Source organism: Lycium ferocissimum, chromosome 6 (genome assembly GCF_029784015.1).
Source record: "Lycium ferocissimum isolate CSIRO_LF1 chromosome 6, AGI_CSIRO_Lferr_CH_V1, whole genome shotgun sequence".
Taxonomy (NCBI): Eukaryota; Viridiplantae; Streptophyta; class Magnoliopsida; order Solanales; family Solanaceae; genus Lycium; species Lycium ferocissimum.
The window spans coordinates 38,149,266-38,163,823 of NC_081347.1; the positions used below are offsets into that span (position 1 = coordinate 38,149,266).

A 14,558-nucleotide genomic window follows, 5' to 3' on the forward strand; every position below is an offset into this window, starting at 1 on the left:
ATCGAGCTCGGGGGAGCGCCTACATATCCCGTTTCGGGAATCAGGTCGAAACGTAGTTCGAGGTAAACATTTTGAAAATTTTTTGTGAGACCGAACTTAAAAGAGCGCCTACGTATCCCAAATGGAAATCAGGTCATAACGTAGTTCACAATACATAATTTTGAATTTTTTGGGTTAAAGCGACCGAGCTTGGAAAAGCGCCTACGTATCCCCTTATAAGTATAAGGAATCAGGTCCTTGTGTAGTTCGTAAATAATTTTGGGTTTGGTTTTTCTAAGAAAAATGCAAAATTACAAGCAAAGGAAATACAATTAAAGAAACATAAACTATAGAACTCTGAATCTTCGTAGTTGTCTTCTTTTTCACACGTAGTATCTCTTGATGACATTTGAATTTATTGCCCTTGGCCATTTTTGACCAACCATTTCTGCAAGTACCACAGCTTCTCCTGATAGTACCTTTCGTACCATATTGGGGCCTTGCCAATTTGGTGCGAACTTTTCTTTGTATTCTTCTTGATTAGGGAATATTTGTTCGAGCACCAATTGCCCGATTTGAAAAATCCTAGTTCTCACATGCTTGTTAAAAGCTCGCGCCATTCTTTGTTGGTACAATTGGCCATGGCAAACAGCAATCATCCACTTTTCATCTATCAAAGCCAGTTGTTCATACCTTTTGCGGATCCATTCCGCATCATCCAACTCAGCTTCTTGTATTATCCGAAGTGAAGGAAATTCTACTTCGGCTGGTATTATTGTTTCAGTTCCGTACACCAACAGGTATGGAGTGGATTGAAGTTCGACAAAGAGTACGATATCCCGTAATGCATAAGGCAATTGTTCATGCCAGTCTTTGTAGTTTTCAATCATCTTTTAGAGGATTTTCTTGATATTTTTGTTGGTGGCTTCTACAGCTCCATTCATTTGTGGTCGGTATGCGGTCGAATTTCGGTGGATGATTCGAAACTGCGCACACATGTCTTTCATCAAGCGGCTATTCAGATTAGCCCCATTTTCTGTTATGATTGATTCTGGGGTGCCGAATAGACATATGATTTTGTTGCGCACAAAATCTGTGAGCACTTTCTTTGTTACTGATGAATAAGATGCTGCTTCCACCCACTTGGTGAAGTAGTCTATGGCGACCAAAGTGAAGCGGTGTTTGTTTGACGCAGCTAGCTCAATTGGCCCTATGACATCCATGCCCCAAGAGGCGAATGGCTAAGGCGACGTCATAGCATTCAACTCTGTTGGAGGAACCTTTATCAAATATCTATGAATCTGACACTTGTGACATTTTTGGACAAATTTGCTACAATTATTCTCCATGGTCATCCAGTAATAACCTGTTCTTAATATTTTCTTTGCTAGCACAAACCCATTCATGCGAGGCCCGTAGGTTCCGGTGATGCACTTCTTCAATCAATTTTGTAGCTTCGACAGAGTCAACACATCTAAGCAATCCCAAATCTGGAGTTCTTTTGTACAGGACATTCTTGTTGAGAAAGAATCAATTAGCCAACTTCCTGATCGTTTTCTTCTAGTTAATGGTGATTCCTTTGGGATATTCTCCATTCTCCAAGAACATTTTAATGTCAACGTACCAAGGTTTTCTATCAGCCTCCGCCTCTACGAAAGCACAGTGGGCTGGTTGATCTCTGATCTCAATTTTGACTGGATCAATATATCTCTTTGTCGGGATGCTGAATCATGGATTCTATTGTTGCCAACGCATCTGCAAACTCATTTTGGGTTCTTGGTATGTGTTTGAACTTTATTTCTTGGAACCTGTCACGACCCAGCCGGAGGGCCATAACGGGTACCCAATACTAGTCTACCGAGCACCCCTAGTCTAGCAATCCATAACCATTTCTAAGTGGGCCAACTAGATAACTCATGAATATCCTACGTAGTACAACCATCAACACAGTGTTCATAAGCATAAGCCAATGAGATTACCGAAATATTATACAACAGTAAGAACTAAAGAAGCTATTGAACATCTAACAACATACATATGTCTACGAGCCTCTAAGTAGAATACACGGGTCCATAAGACGGGGCAGGATCTCGCCATGCCCAAGTATATATGTACAAAGGAGTAGTACCAAAAAGACTGCAGCCCCGGAACAACTGGAGCACTTCTGAGATGCCACTGATGGAGCTCCTACGGATCAGACCCGTCTACTTGTCTACCAACGGGCATGTATGTAGCGTCCACAAGAAAGGACGTCAGTACGAACAATGTACTGAGTATGTAAGGCATGAATAACAACAGAATAAGAAATATAGAACAAAACATGAGATAAGGAGAACTTGTATGTTTGATTGCCTCTTAGGGCGAATATCATGTATGCTTAGTCTTTTCATAAAAACCTTTCTCATACTTGTACAACATAGTAGTGTTGCGGAACGTGCAGCCCAATCCATAAATATTTTATATTGCTGTGAAACGTCCAACCCAATCTATATATATATATATATATATATATATATATGTGTGTGTGTGTGTGTGTGTGTGTGTGTGTGTGTGTGTGTGTGTATATATATATATATATATATATATATATATATATATATTATATTGCTACGAACATGCGGCCCTATCCATATATTGCTACGTAACATGCGGCCATTATCCATACCCATATATCCAGCGTCCGGGTATCCCGCATCCAGGACGATGTCATAATATACCAACTGATCAGGTGGCTATGCGTATATAACGCCTCGCCCTTTTCCCATGTCCCCTATATAAATCATGTACATATAAATCATATACATATATAATATAAGTAGCATGCATGAGAGCCCAAATAAAAGCTACGACTCTATCGGAGTGATGTAAGGTCGGTAACCTCCGATTATATTGTGGAGCAATCATAATCGCTATATCTCACCTTGAAGGAACTATGATTATAAGGCGAGATCAACAACAATGAATAAAATCATGAAAATCATGAAATAAACTCAATAATCTCATAATAACATTAAAATCATAACTTTGGAACTTCTAGAAATAGGATCATCATCATCATTATCATTATCATCATGAAAACATATTCATCTTTTGCGTCATAAGAAACTTTAAGAATCATGAATCTCTAGCTTGTGGAAATAAGGACATTATGGAGACATGTATGGATTTACAAGAAAGAAGTCATCATTGTCATCATGGTCCTCATAGAAAACATCTTGTCTTTAATATCATAAAAACCTTGAGAATCATGAATTTCTAGCTTTTCGGGAACAAGGATGTTATGGAAGACATATATGGAATCATAATATAGGAGTCATGCCTTTAGAAAGAAAGGGACTAGCCTTACATACCTTTTTGTCTCCTACAACTTACGCTTATCCTCCCGATCTCGCAAATCTTATTTCCGCTAAAATCGTAATACCTTCACTTTCTACCTTGAGTTCAGGCCAAAACTCGCCACAATACTATATTATGATCGCAACTATACACTGTCGGAATCTAAATCCGGAGACTACACTTGATTCGCGTTAAAATTTAAGGTTTGGTAATTGGGGAAATTTCCAGAAATTTGGAGAGGATTTGGGGTGTTTGGAATGAAAAATAATGGGTAAGCCCCTTTTATAACATTCCAGAGTCCGCCTTAACCGACCTAAAATTACTCAGTGCGTTCGCGCAACCTTGGGGCGCGTTCGCACTAAGTTTTCCCCTATCTTCTCTGCGCGTTCGCGCCACCCCCAGGCTCGTTCACGTAGAGCTAATCCCTGCTCTAGCAGCCTATCTTAAAATGATCACAACGCTTGATCCCGATATTCGATCATTGTACGGCTTGTTGCGTTGGTAACTAGACTTTCTGAACTTCATTTTAGGCTTTTGCTTTGCTCCAAAATTCCTCATATACTAAAAGCTATCTTTTCTCCAAGTTGGGCCAAAATTGCCCCTCATAATCATAAGTTAAGCACATATAACCTCATATATATTTGGAGGCAACTCCAATGTCCACAATTGAACTACTAACACTTAGCGAATCTTAATGTACAAAACTTACGAGGTGAAACAGAACCAATCTGCCAATCTTTGCACAAGTATAACTTACGGTATAATCTTTTCATTTTTGGTGGCCCACTCTTGTCACGACCTAACTAGAGGGCCATGACGGGCACCCAGAGCTAACACACCGAGCACCTCTAAACATATATCTCATAATCATTTTTGGGTGGAACATAAATATAGCTCATGGATATCATAATCTGTAAGGACATATATCACAACATAACGACACATCTCTATATAATCTTCAACAATTATGTCTATTATCACCAGCCGACAAGGCTACTAAAATGTTACACAACGATATGTACCTGTATGGTTAGGAAATGTCTAACTGTACACACGTGTCTATGAGCCTCTGCATAGAATACAAGTGACCGTAAAAACCAATACTAATAGATTGCAGCTCTGAAGTAAGTGGAGTGCTCTTGAGAATCCGCGGATAAAGCACCTACGGATTTGATCTGTCTCCCTGTTTACCTGCAGGCATGAACGCAACATCCACAAGAAATGACGTCAGTACGAACGGTGTACTAAGTATGTAAGACATGAATAATAACATAAACAAGAATAAAGAAGCATGAGATAAAGAGATAACCTGTATATCTGATTGACTCTTAAGGCGGATACAATGCATGCTAACTCTAACTTTTAAAATCAACATCATAAATATATATATAAGTAAACTTCCCAACCATATAGGTACGGTGTTATCTTTGCCCGACCATATAGGGTCGATGTTATCATCATTAGCCCGCGTCCGGGCCTCCTGCGTCCGGGGTAATCATCTCACGCCGCTCACTAGTGGTGTCATGTTATACCTCACATTTTGGTACATTTGAATATTCCGAGTTAATAGCGGGAAGTTAAGGACAGGGTTATAATTTTTTTTTTAGTATGTATAAGTTGCGTATTCATCCCTTTTATTGGAATGGAGCATCCACGGTAAATTTGGGATGAGGAGAAATTGGAGGCTAAAAATTGGAAAGTTGTTTTCATAAAATGGCCAAGGTGGCCGTCCATGTTGGCATGGGTCCCACCCATGGTTGGCCAATTAATTTAAGCCATTAAAGGGGACATGTGCTTATTTTATATTGTAAGACATGCATATGTGGGCAAAAGTTGACCAAGTCAAGGGGTTATTCATCTTTTATGATTTAAAGAATAATCTAGAAAATTTGAGAAAAATTGGTGGAAAATAAAGGGCACATGACCGGCCATGTGCCCCTTTTGTATATATAAATATGACCAAGTCTTGAAAAGGAGGACCAATTCATCATTTGTTGTCTAGAAATTTCAAGAGAAATGAAGAGAAAAAAAAGAAGGAGGAGAACCGGCCAAGAGGGGCTGGCCGAACCAGCCCCCTAAAGTTGATCAAGAAAAATTTGTTTCTTCTAGCTTTTATACTAATTGGAAGGTCCTCATCAACATGGAAGGGTCGTTGGAGCAAGAAGAACATTCGTTAATGCGATTGGGGAGCCTAGCCGAGTGAAGGAATTCAATGGAAAAGGTGAGGTTTAATCTTCCTTACATGTGTTATATATGATATGTGCACGTTATAGTGCATGGAAATGGATAAAAATCACGAAGGGTCGTGTGTTGCAAGTTGTAGCCGTGAGTCCATGTTGTTGGAGTAAGCATGATGAACAAATTCTATTTGGTGTAATTTGATTGTTGTGTATGTGGGGAATGTGGAAACGAATGAAATTCATGTGATTATGGTGTTAATGTTGAGCCGTGCAAGTGTGGTGTGTGTAGTGTGGCCGAGTATATGTGGTTTAATGTAGGCATGATGAATAAATTTCATTTACTGTTTGGTTGATGTCATTATGGATGTTATGATGTAAAATAAAGGTTTAATGGTTCAAGATTGGAGTTGTGATTGTGCGGGCTGTTTTGCTAGCTAATGTGAATTAAATATGCTTCCCTATATTTATGGTAATAATGTTGTCAATGGTTGAATTGTTGGTGTATCTTATGAGTTTAGAAGAAAAGAAATGTGTCGTCGATGTTTACTTGGGCTTGGAAGGTTTCGGGTTGCCTTGTATGTTGGATGGGCTGATTTGAATATTGTGCGGATTACTTGAAATATTCTTGAATCTTGATGAAATGATCTCGGATTAGTATTCGAATATGTGAATGTCGATGTTGACTTGAACGTATGTAGTTTGTTGGAATATAAATGAAATGTTACCGAATTGTGTAGAAAGGAATTATTAATGTTAGAATGCATTTGGGATTGGATATTGATATTGTTATTATTTTTGTTGGTATTGTTGATAATGATTTGGCCGAGCTAAATTCTCGGGGATGTCCAATTTATAGGGGAAATCGCCGAAATTTTTGTAGATAAAGTGTTAATTTGGAATTGAATGCTTAAGTGCTTATGGCTAATGATCGATACCTAATGACGTTATTGTAGATTATGAAAGTCGAGGCGTAAGTTGGATTAGCTTAGGAAGCGACTAAGGTATGTAAGGCTTACTCTTTCTTTCTTTGGCATGTCTTAGACGTAATTAAGGTATGACATGATTTGTGTTTTGGGGTAACTCCGCTCTTACGTTCCGAGTATGTATATGATTGTTATTTACTTCATTATGTAACATAATTCATATGGTCCTTAAGTCTTATGAATTTGGAATCCAAATATGGTATAAAGATTTTGTTCCTAAAGATCCTATGTTTAAAATGTCCGTAACTTTCGTAAAAAAATCGGATTGCTTTAAACGTTCATAAATGATCCTATGACATGTAATGACTTTGATTTTCATGTACGGGCCGGATTGGTTTGACATATCCTATGGTCCCTACGAGGATATACGTTTGAATAGTTTGAACGACTTGTTTTTGAAAGATTTTTAACATGATGTCCGATTTGACTTTCGATTCGTTTATGATTACTTCATTGAGTCTATGATGATTTATGTGCATATGGTTTCTCACTACTCGCTCGTGCAAGCTCAATATGCATCTTTCACCGAGTCCCGGCCGGGTACATATTTGTGCACATTCTCTCGCATTGTTCACCGAGTCCCTCACTAGAGGGCCGGGTACGCTATATATATATATATATATATGATGATGTGATGATGGGGATGGCGGCCGGGATGGCACACCGAGTCCCTTGCTAGCGGGGCCGGGACACGCTTATTCACCGAGTCCCTCACTAGAGGGCCGGGTGCGGTATGTATATATATATATGATGGCATGATGACATGATTATGATATGATTTACTCACCGAGTCCCTCACTAGAGGGCCGGGTACGGTATATATGTATGATAATATGATGATACGATTATGATATGATTTATTTACCGATATATGTATATGCATGACAAATGTTTTCAAAAGGCAAGTCTTATGATTTTTACGTACTCTTTACTTCGGTGTGATCCCGCTTACTACATTTCATGCTTTACATACTCGGTACATATTCCGTGCGACCCCCTTTCTTCGGGTTGCGTTTCATGCCGCACGCGCAGTGTACACCCGGATGAGTTGAAGACATTAGCGAGAAGATGTTCCGGCGGGATTGGCGAGCTCCAGTTGCTCCGGAGTGCTGCCGAGTCAAAGTATTATGTTATAGTATCATGTTCTGTGTTAGAGACTTTGCAGACAGTGTCGTGGGTATAAGATGTCGGTTATGTAAGCGGCTATGTAAGCCGATGTGTTATTATGCATTGTTTTATAAGTTCCATATGTTTCTATATGATACAGATTTTTTTTGGTTCGAGAAAGGTAAAAAGCATGTTATTTTTCGAGAAAACTTTCGGTATGTATTTATGTTACGATTTGAGAGCCAGCGTGATTATGAGTGTTATGTGAGTCAGCGGGTTCGCTCGGCCCTAAACAAAGGTCGGGTGCCCATCACACCCTAACAGAAATTAGGGTGTGACATAAACGATCATCCGGACCTCTCAGAATCGACGGATTTTCGAAAAAGGTCCGTTTACCCAAAAGTCAACTTTGAGTCAGTTCTTTTTCGCTTTAAGCCCAAATTTCACAAAAAGTCGCCCAAATCAAGTCTAGACACCTCGAGAAGCGTGTCAACGGTTCCCTCAGGTAAAAAGTAAGCTATCTAAGCTCCGAAAGGGGCGAAAATGCCGAAAAGACTATAACGACCAAACGGTCGTTACATTCATATAAGTGATGAGGTAAATGGCATCAAATAATTGTGTGTATTCATCAACATCGCTCTCATGGCCCACATAAGCATCAATCATACCAACCTAGTGGATTTATCACCACAACCATGCCCGAAGGCCTAAAAATTCATCCCTGGTCTAAAATCACGATCTACAATAACATCCCACAAAGTTACATTGGTACCCATCCAAGCGCTCATCATAGTCACTAAGATGGGACCCCCTTTGCACGCCCAATACCCCTCAACATTTAAATCTATATATGTCCTCCAATCGGAGTCTAAAGAAGTAAATCGTAACCTACCTCGAGGCCGAACAGAAGCCGCGAACCCTCAACCCAATGCCTTTCCCTTTTGGAGTGCTTTCGAACGGTCAAAGTCTATCAATTATGAAGTCTACGTTGAAATAAGATTCTACAAATATCCATAATGCTACAAGAAGGATTCGGGTCCGAAAAGTCAACCTAAAACCCTATTCCAAACCCGAAAGGTCAAAATGGTAAATTTATTGTGAAATCAAGTTCAACATAGTCAAAATGGTTTTCTACGAGGTCACACGGATCAAACAATACCCATAATTCTACACTTTAGTTCGGAACCCAAAAATGAATCCAAAAAGGTAATCCCGGGCGCACAAGGGCAAAACCAGAGTTTAAGTATAAGTTTATCTTACTCAAAATCTATATAGCTCATATCCTAAAAATCATGAAGCTCTACCCACACATGGTTTCTCGATTTCACAATCTCAACAAAACCCCTTTCTTAGGGAAATCCTAGATTACAAGTTGAAACCATGGAAGAAACTTCTAATTAATGGATGCAAACATAGGGAAATGATTAGATTAAGGTTAGATTCTTACCCCCAAGTCGAATCTTGAAGAATGCCCTTGAAATCTCTCAAATCCAAAGTCTAGAAATCAAAATACGGAAGAATGAAGTTTTTTATGAACTTGGACATTTAATACTGCTAGGGGTCTTGCAAATGTGACCCCTGGCTTGCAAAAGCGAACCCCGCATTTGCGAACCAGCCATCGCAAATGAGGAAAGCCCCCACCCTGGCCAAGCTTCGGAAAGGCGAGCCGGACCCAGCAAATGCGGCCCTCACAAATGCAAACTAAATGCGATGACACCAAACATCAGTTGCACCAGATTTTTTTTATTTTCACAAATTCCCGATCCAACACCCGAAACTTATTCGGAAACCCCCGGATACAAATCAAATATGCATCCTGTCATAAAATACGCTACGAACTCGCTTGCGCACTTGGAATTCCCAAAAAAGTTCATCTTGACCTGGTGTTGACCAAGGTTAACTCCAATACTTCAAAATACTAGATTTTCAACCAACGATCCAAATCACACCCGAATGCCTCGGGACTCGAACCAACAGTTCAACTAAGTCTAAAATCACATTATGAACATAATGGAATCAAGGGAACTTCGAAAATGATGAAATTACCCTTGGTGTTGACTTTGGTCAACCCTTCTCATTTCTTTAACTTAGAACCTCTAAAAACCACCCAAAATCAATCAAAACTCACCTAATTGGGAACCAAAAACATCAAATCAGAGATGGAAAGGAAAGAGATGGAGGAAAAAACATGTCTTTGAAAACATATTGAATCGATTTTAGAATAAACTCAAAGCATGGGAGGCATCATCTACCCAACACAACAAAGTACTGATTGAGTATGGAATGCATCAACACGGAAAAGAAAGAGATGAGGGACACTATATACCTCTGAGTAATCAATGAATAAATCTCCTGAATCTTTAATTTAGGAGGGAAAAGTGTGAATCTCATCTAGATCTTTACCATCAACTTCTCAGATTTGAAGAACAAAGGAAATCAATTCAACGAAGGAAGGACGAGGAAAGAAGGAAAAAACAACAATATCTTCGATCGGTGAAGACAAAAGACAAATGCTACATTGATCTTAGTCGGCAAAGCTCCATAGATGAAGAAAGGAGATCGTCAATTTCATTACTGTGCTTTCCTATTTTGCTTTTGTTTCTAGTCTTTTTGTTTCCTTTTTGTATTAGCTTATTTATTTGTTAGACTATTTAATTGTGAGATATTAATAAAATAGTCAGCGGGGACACCCCCCTGACCCCGTTTTTTTTTAAAAAAAAAACTCACCTAATTGGCTCTGGAACCGCATCACCCATCCGTGCAAGTCATAAACATCTAAAAGAAATTAAGGGAAGGGTATTTGGGGAAAAAGATGTAAAAAGCCTAAAACGACCGAACTGGTAGTTACCTTTGAATTAGTATTTATCTATAAATCTTTTAAAAAATTTAATTTCATATACTATAAATATGTACGTCAACGTTTTACAATACACTAGTGGGTTATAGTAATTAGATTGTCGTCTGTGACAATTAAGTTTTAAATTGAATGCAAAAAGAAACTAAACGTAATCTTATAGAAATAGAAATGTAAATGAACAGTCCAATCAGCTTAATAGAAATTCACCATCTTTGAAATATTATTTTCTTGATTTAATAAATCAATTAAATTTGACATGTACGTCGCTTATATTGAACCAAATATATGCCAAAATATATAATGATGATATATTTGTATCTATCATCAGTTAGCTACTTATGTGTATTGGAAAAGGAAGAAAAGAAATATGTTTCTTTGAGATTAGAAGAAATGTTAGTTTACAGTGTCCATTGTTATATACTTTTAAATTTAAGGTGGCGTAATATCACATTTGTAGTACATATGCATTTTTTATCAATTGAATAAACCTATTTAATATGACGATTTTCTTACCTTTTTCATTGAGAACACATAATCTGTCATATATAATGTTTTCTCCACGGATTTCGTCAAAATTATTATATTTACTTAAATATTGTGTCAGTCATCATATATGGCATTTGTTGTTGTAGTGAACCCGACAATTACAGAAGATTAAAGAAGAAATGTATCAATTTATTCCATCACGACATACAATAGAATTCATGAGCAGAGATCAGCACGGTTTATCTTCACAACAGAACATGCAATCACAACTTCCATCAGGGTCACAATCCCCTATTTTAAATTGTCCGTGAATACCGGGAGGTGGAGGCCCACTACCGAACTTGCTAATGCATAGGCTATTGCAATTCCGTGCATCACAAGGATTTGTGGTTGATGGGATGTACGCATGACACTGATTTAAATCTCCACTCGTCTTAGTGCCTTCATTTTTTTGTAAGAAAAAAAAAAAACAAAAATAAATCAATGTGAGAATGGTAAAAACATACTAAAAGACTAGAAGCTAAAAGATGTAGCATGATTCTTCTAACTAGTGAAATTAACTAGATGTCCCTCAGGATATTCATTAAAAGATCATAAAAATTTATTGAATTCTAGTCTTACGAATGACGAACTAGTTTGTTGAATTTTTAAGCTGTCTGAAAGATTTCCATCAAATAAATAAATCTCAAAAATCAGTATGCCACTTACAAAGAATACTAACGAGGGCAAATATAAAGAGCGCTATGCTTGAGAAGTACTTCATGATTGCTTATTAGAACATCAAGAAATTCAATATTCAGATTTGTGTCAATGAGGCTTTTGAAATGAGGCTTTTGATGTCAGGATTAAGCTGTTGTAAACAATATATAGGAACAAATGAGAAACAAATATAAGAAAAAAGGGAAAGAAATCAAAACTTAAAAAGATAATATAGGCAACAAATTAATTTCATATTAAGTGATGATTAACTTTCCAAGATTATAATATGTGTTGACACCTGATTTTTGGCCACCAATAATTTTATTTAATTACTCTCCATTCTTGAGTCACAAACGGGGTGAAATATACATTTTACAAGACGAAAGTAATTTTACAAATTTATTCCGGTGACATTTTGCCATTTCATTTGGCAAAATATCATCAAATGTATTATTGTATATTCGATATATTATCAAAAAATTCAAACATATTTATCAAGAGTTTAATTCAAAATAGTGGAAACCATTACTTAATTAATTGTTTAAAATTATTTACTGGTCAATTGATGAATATTTCACTTTGTTAAATCAAGAGATTTAATTAATTGAGTAAATAAGCAATTGCATCTCAATTTTACAATTTATTTAACTTCAATTGCATTTACTTTCAAATCAGCTGAAATTGAAATTGTCGAATTAATTTACGTGTTAATTGTGGTCATCTTTGAAAGGGTCAATCAATTTCTACATTTTTAAATTGGGCTATAATCGAAATGACTAGTTAATGGCTAGATGGCCTTGATTGAAATATTTTGTTCAGTTTCAATTGTAACCATGTTTGCATATTTTAGACATTTTATTCTTTTAATTTGGCTGATTCAGCGAGATTGGGCCGAGGTCCATTATGGATGACCCGGCCCACCCACCGTCTCTACGCGTTTAATCAAAATGAACCCCCCCCCCCCACTCCCAACCCCCTTATTTCTTCGTTTGGTTGAAAAGGGTTAAGAAACCTTAGTATCTGCCGCAAAATTTATTCTCTCTTTATCACAGTGCCAAAAATGATGAAATCACCATGTGATTCTCCTTTCTACAGAACTTGCGTGGTCTTTTGGGGTAAAACAGGTAATGTGTCTCTCTCCACCGCGTCACCACCAAGAAGAGGTAAACCCTATCCTCTCTCTTACTTTTTCTGCATTTCTACGGTCAAACAAGGAGAATCCTTAATGAAATTTGTCCTATTGCTTGCTAAAATCCTCTATTCTTTCTGGTTGACATTGAATCACAAGGATTCAAAGCGAATCCTTGCAAATTCACAATGTCCCACATCAGATTGAAACACCATTTTGAGAGTTTGGGGTTCTATATAAAGAACTCCATTTTCTCCACATTACACACACAAGCATTTTTTCACAAGTGCAAAACCCAAAACCTAGAATTTCTAGCAAAGTGATCCGACTAGAATTGGAACCCTAAGCTATTTTGAGTTTTGGGATTAGTCTAAAATATTGTTTCTTTTTGTGCATCTGAGTTAGGGTTTCGAGGAGCAAATGCTTCAATTCCAATCTCGACAAAGAGCTGCACCTAGAAAAGGTAATAGCTTATCCTTCGTATTTAAGTTTTGGTGTTTATATGTTTATATTTTTATTTATGCTTAATTATGTGTTTGTTAGATTAGTTTAGCTGTTAGCATGTCTGTATGCTTAGTTTCTATTTAGTTATATGCTTGTTAGGTTGATTCAGTCATTAATAGGTGTTGTGTGCTTATTTAGCATGATTTCTATCTGGTTATATTACTATTTAGTCTAGGAATTAACATTTATTATGGCATAATCTCTATTTGGTTCAATTATGCATTTTGTTTAGATTGGTTTAGATATTAACATGTGTTTATATGTGCTTGTTAGTCCAGTTTAGTTTAGTTTGAAATTTAGCATGTACTCATGTGTTGTCTAGTCCCAATCAGTAGCTATATGTCAGCATGGTTACTTAGTTTAACATTAGATTAGTTCAACTTAGTTATTATGACATCAGTAAGCCTACATACCTGTTGTGTTTAGGGTTTGACTTAAGTGTGAAAATTAGTTAGTTCTAATACAACTCATGAGCATATGCTAATATAAGCTTTAAAACATGATGAGTACTAGTATTAACCAAGTTTCAATATATTTAAATGTGTTGTTTAGCTTGATGCTATCGGTTCGAGTCACATGTTAGACACTAGCTTAAGTTAACTAGATCAGTTTAATACACAATAGGTCTACTATGCGTTGTTAGTCTTAAAACCACATTATATGTGTCATGTGCCATGTGCAGCTTAGTGGAAGACCAGTATGTATGCTTATCATGAACTTGTAATGTTGACTAGTATGTATGCTTATCATGAACTTGTAATGTTGACTTAATGATGATTTTGGTCTAAATTATGGCAAATATGGATTGGCTAGTGCGTAATTGTTAGCACCTCAGTCTAGCATGACAAGTATAGCTAAAATGACTGTTTTAAGTTAAGTTGTCTAACTTAGCTGTGCCAAGCATAAACCTGTGTTCATGAGGTTCAATTCAAGATATAAGAGCATGTTGTTCGGAGCTTATGTTATGCCATAAAAAGCATGTTTCAGTTGTGTATTTTTTTTAAATGACTGCTTAGCTAGTGTGCATCAATGTCTGGTTTAGGCTCTCTATTCTTGGTTGTCAAGCTTATGTGTTTTTAAGTGGGGATTTTGGCTTGGCTCAATAATACTGAACAACATCAAGTTATTTGTTATCCTTGCATGACTTAGTCTAGATCTTGAGTTTTCATACTGCTTTGGCTTACTTTAATGGCGGGACATGTTAACCCTAGTTTCAAATGTGCGATATGACCTATTTTAGGGTTGATAAAGAAATCATGTGTAGTGAAGTCTGTTAATTGGTTGGTTGAAGTACGGTT

General features: G+C 37.2%; 1 protein-coding gene and 1 long non-coding RNA gene across 2 annotated transcripts; both read right to left on the reverse strand.

Moving 5' to 3' along the window:
* Positions 1-362: 362 nt before the first annotated feature.
* On the reverse strand, positions 363-869 carry LOC132061296 (uncharacterized). The gene has a single exon (XM_059454138.1). The coding sequence runs from the start codon at positions 867-869 to the stop codon at positions 363-365; it is 507 nt and encodes a 168-aa protein (XP_059310121.1).
* A 10,227-nt stretch (positions 870-11,096) lies between these two features.
* Positions 11,097-11,749, reverse strand: LOC132060770 (uncharacterized). Its single transcript, XR_009416019.1, has 2 exons — positions 11,637-11,749; positions 11,097-11,369 (listed from the first exon to the last, which is right to left on the reverse strand). It is a non-coding gene; the product is annotated as an uncharacterized LOC132060770 (long non-coding RNA).
* Positions 11,750-14,558: the final 2,809 nt, after the last annotated feature.

Excerpts from the sequence above, each read along its gene's own strand:
- LOC132061296 (XM_059454138.1), bottom strand. The coding sequence starts at position 869 with ATGATTGAAAACTACAAAGACTGGCATGAACAATTGCCTTATGCATTA.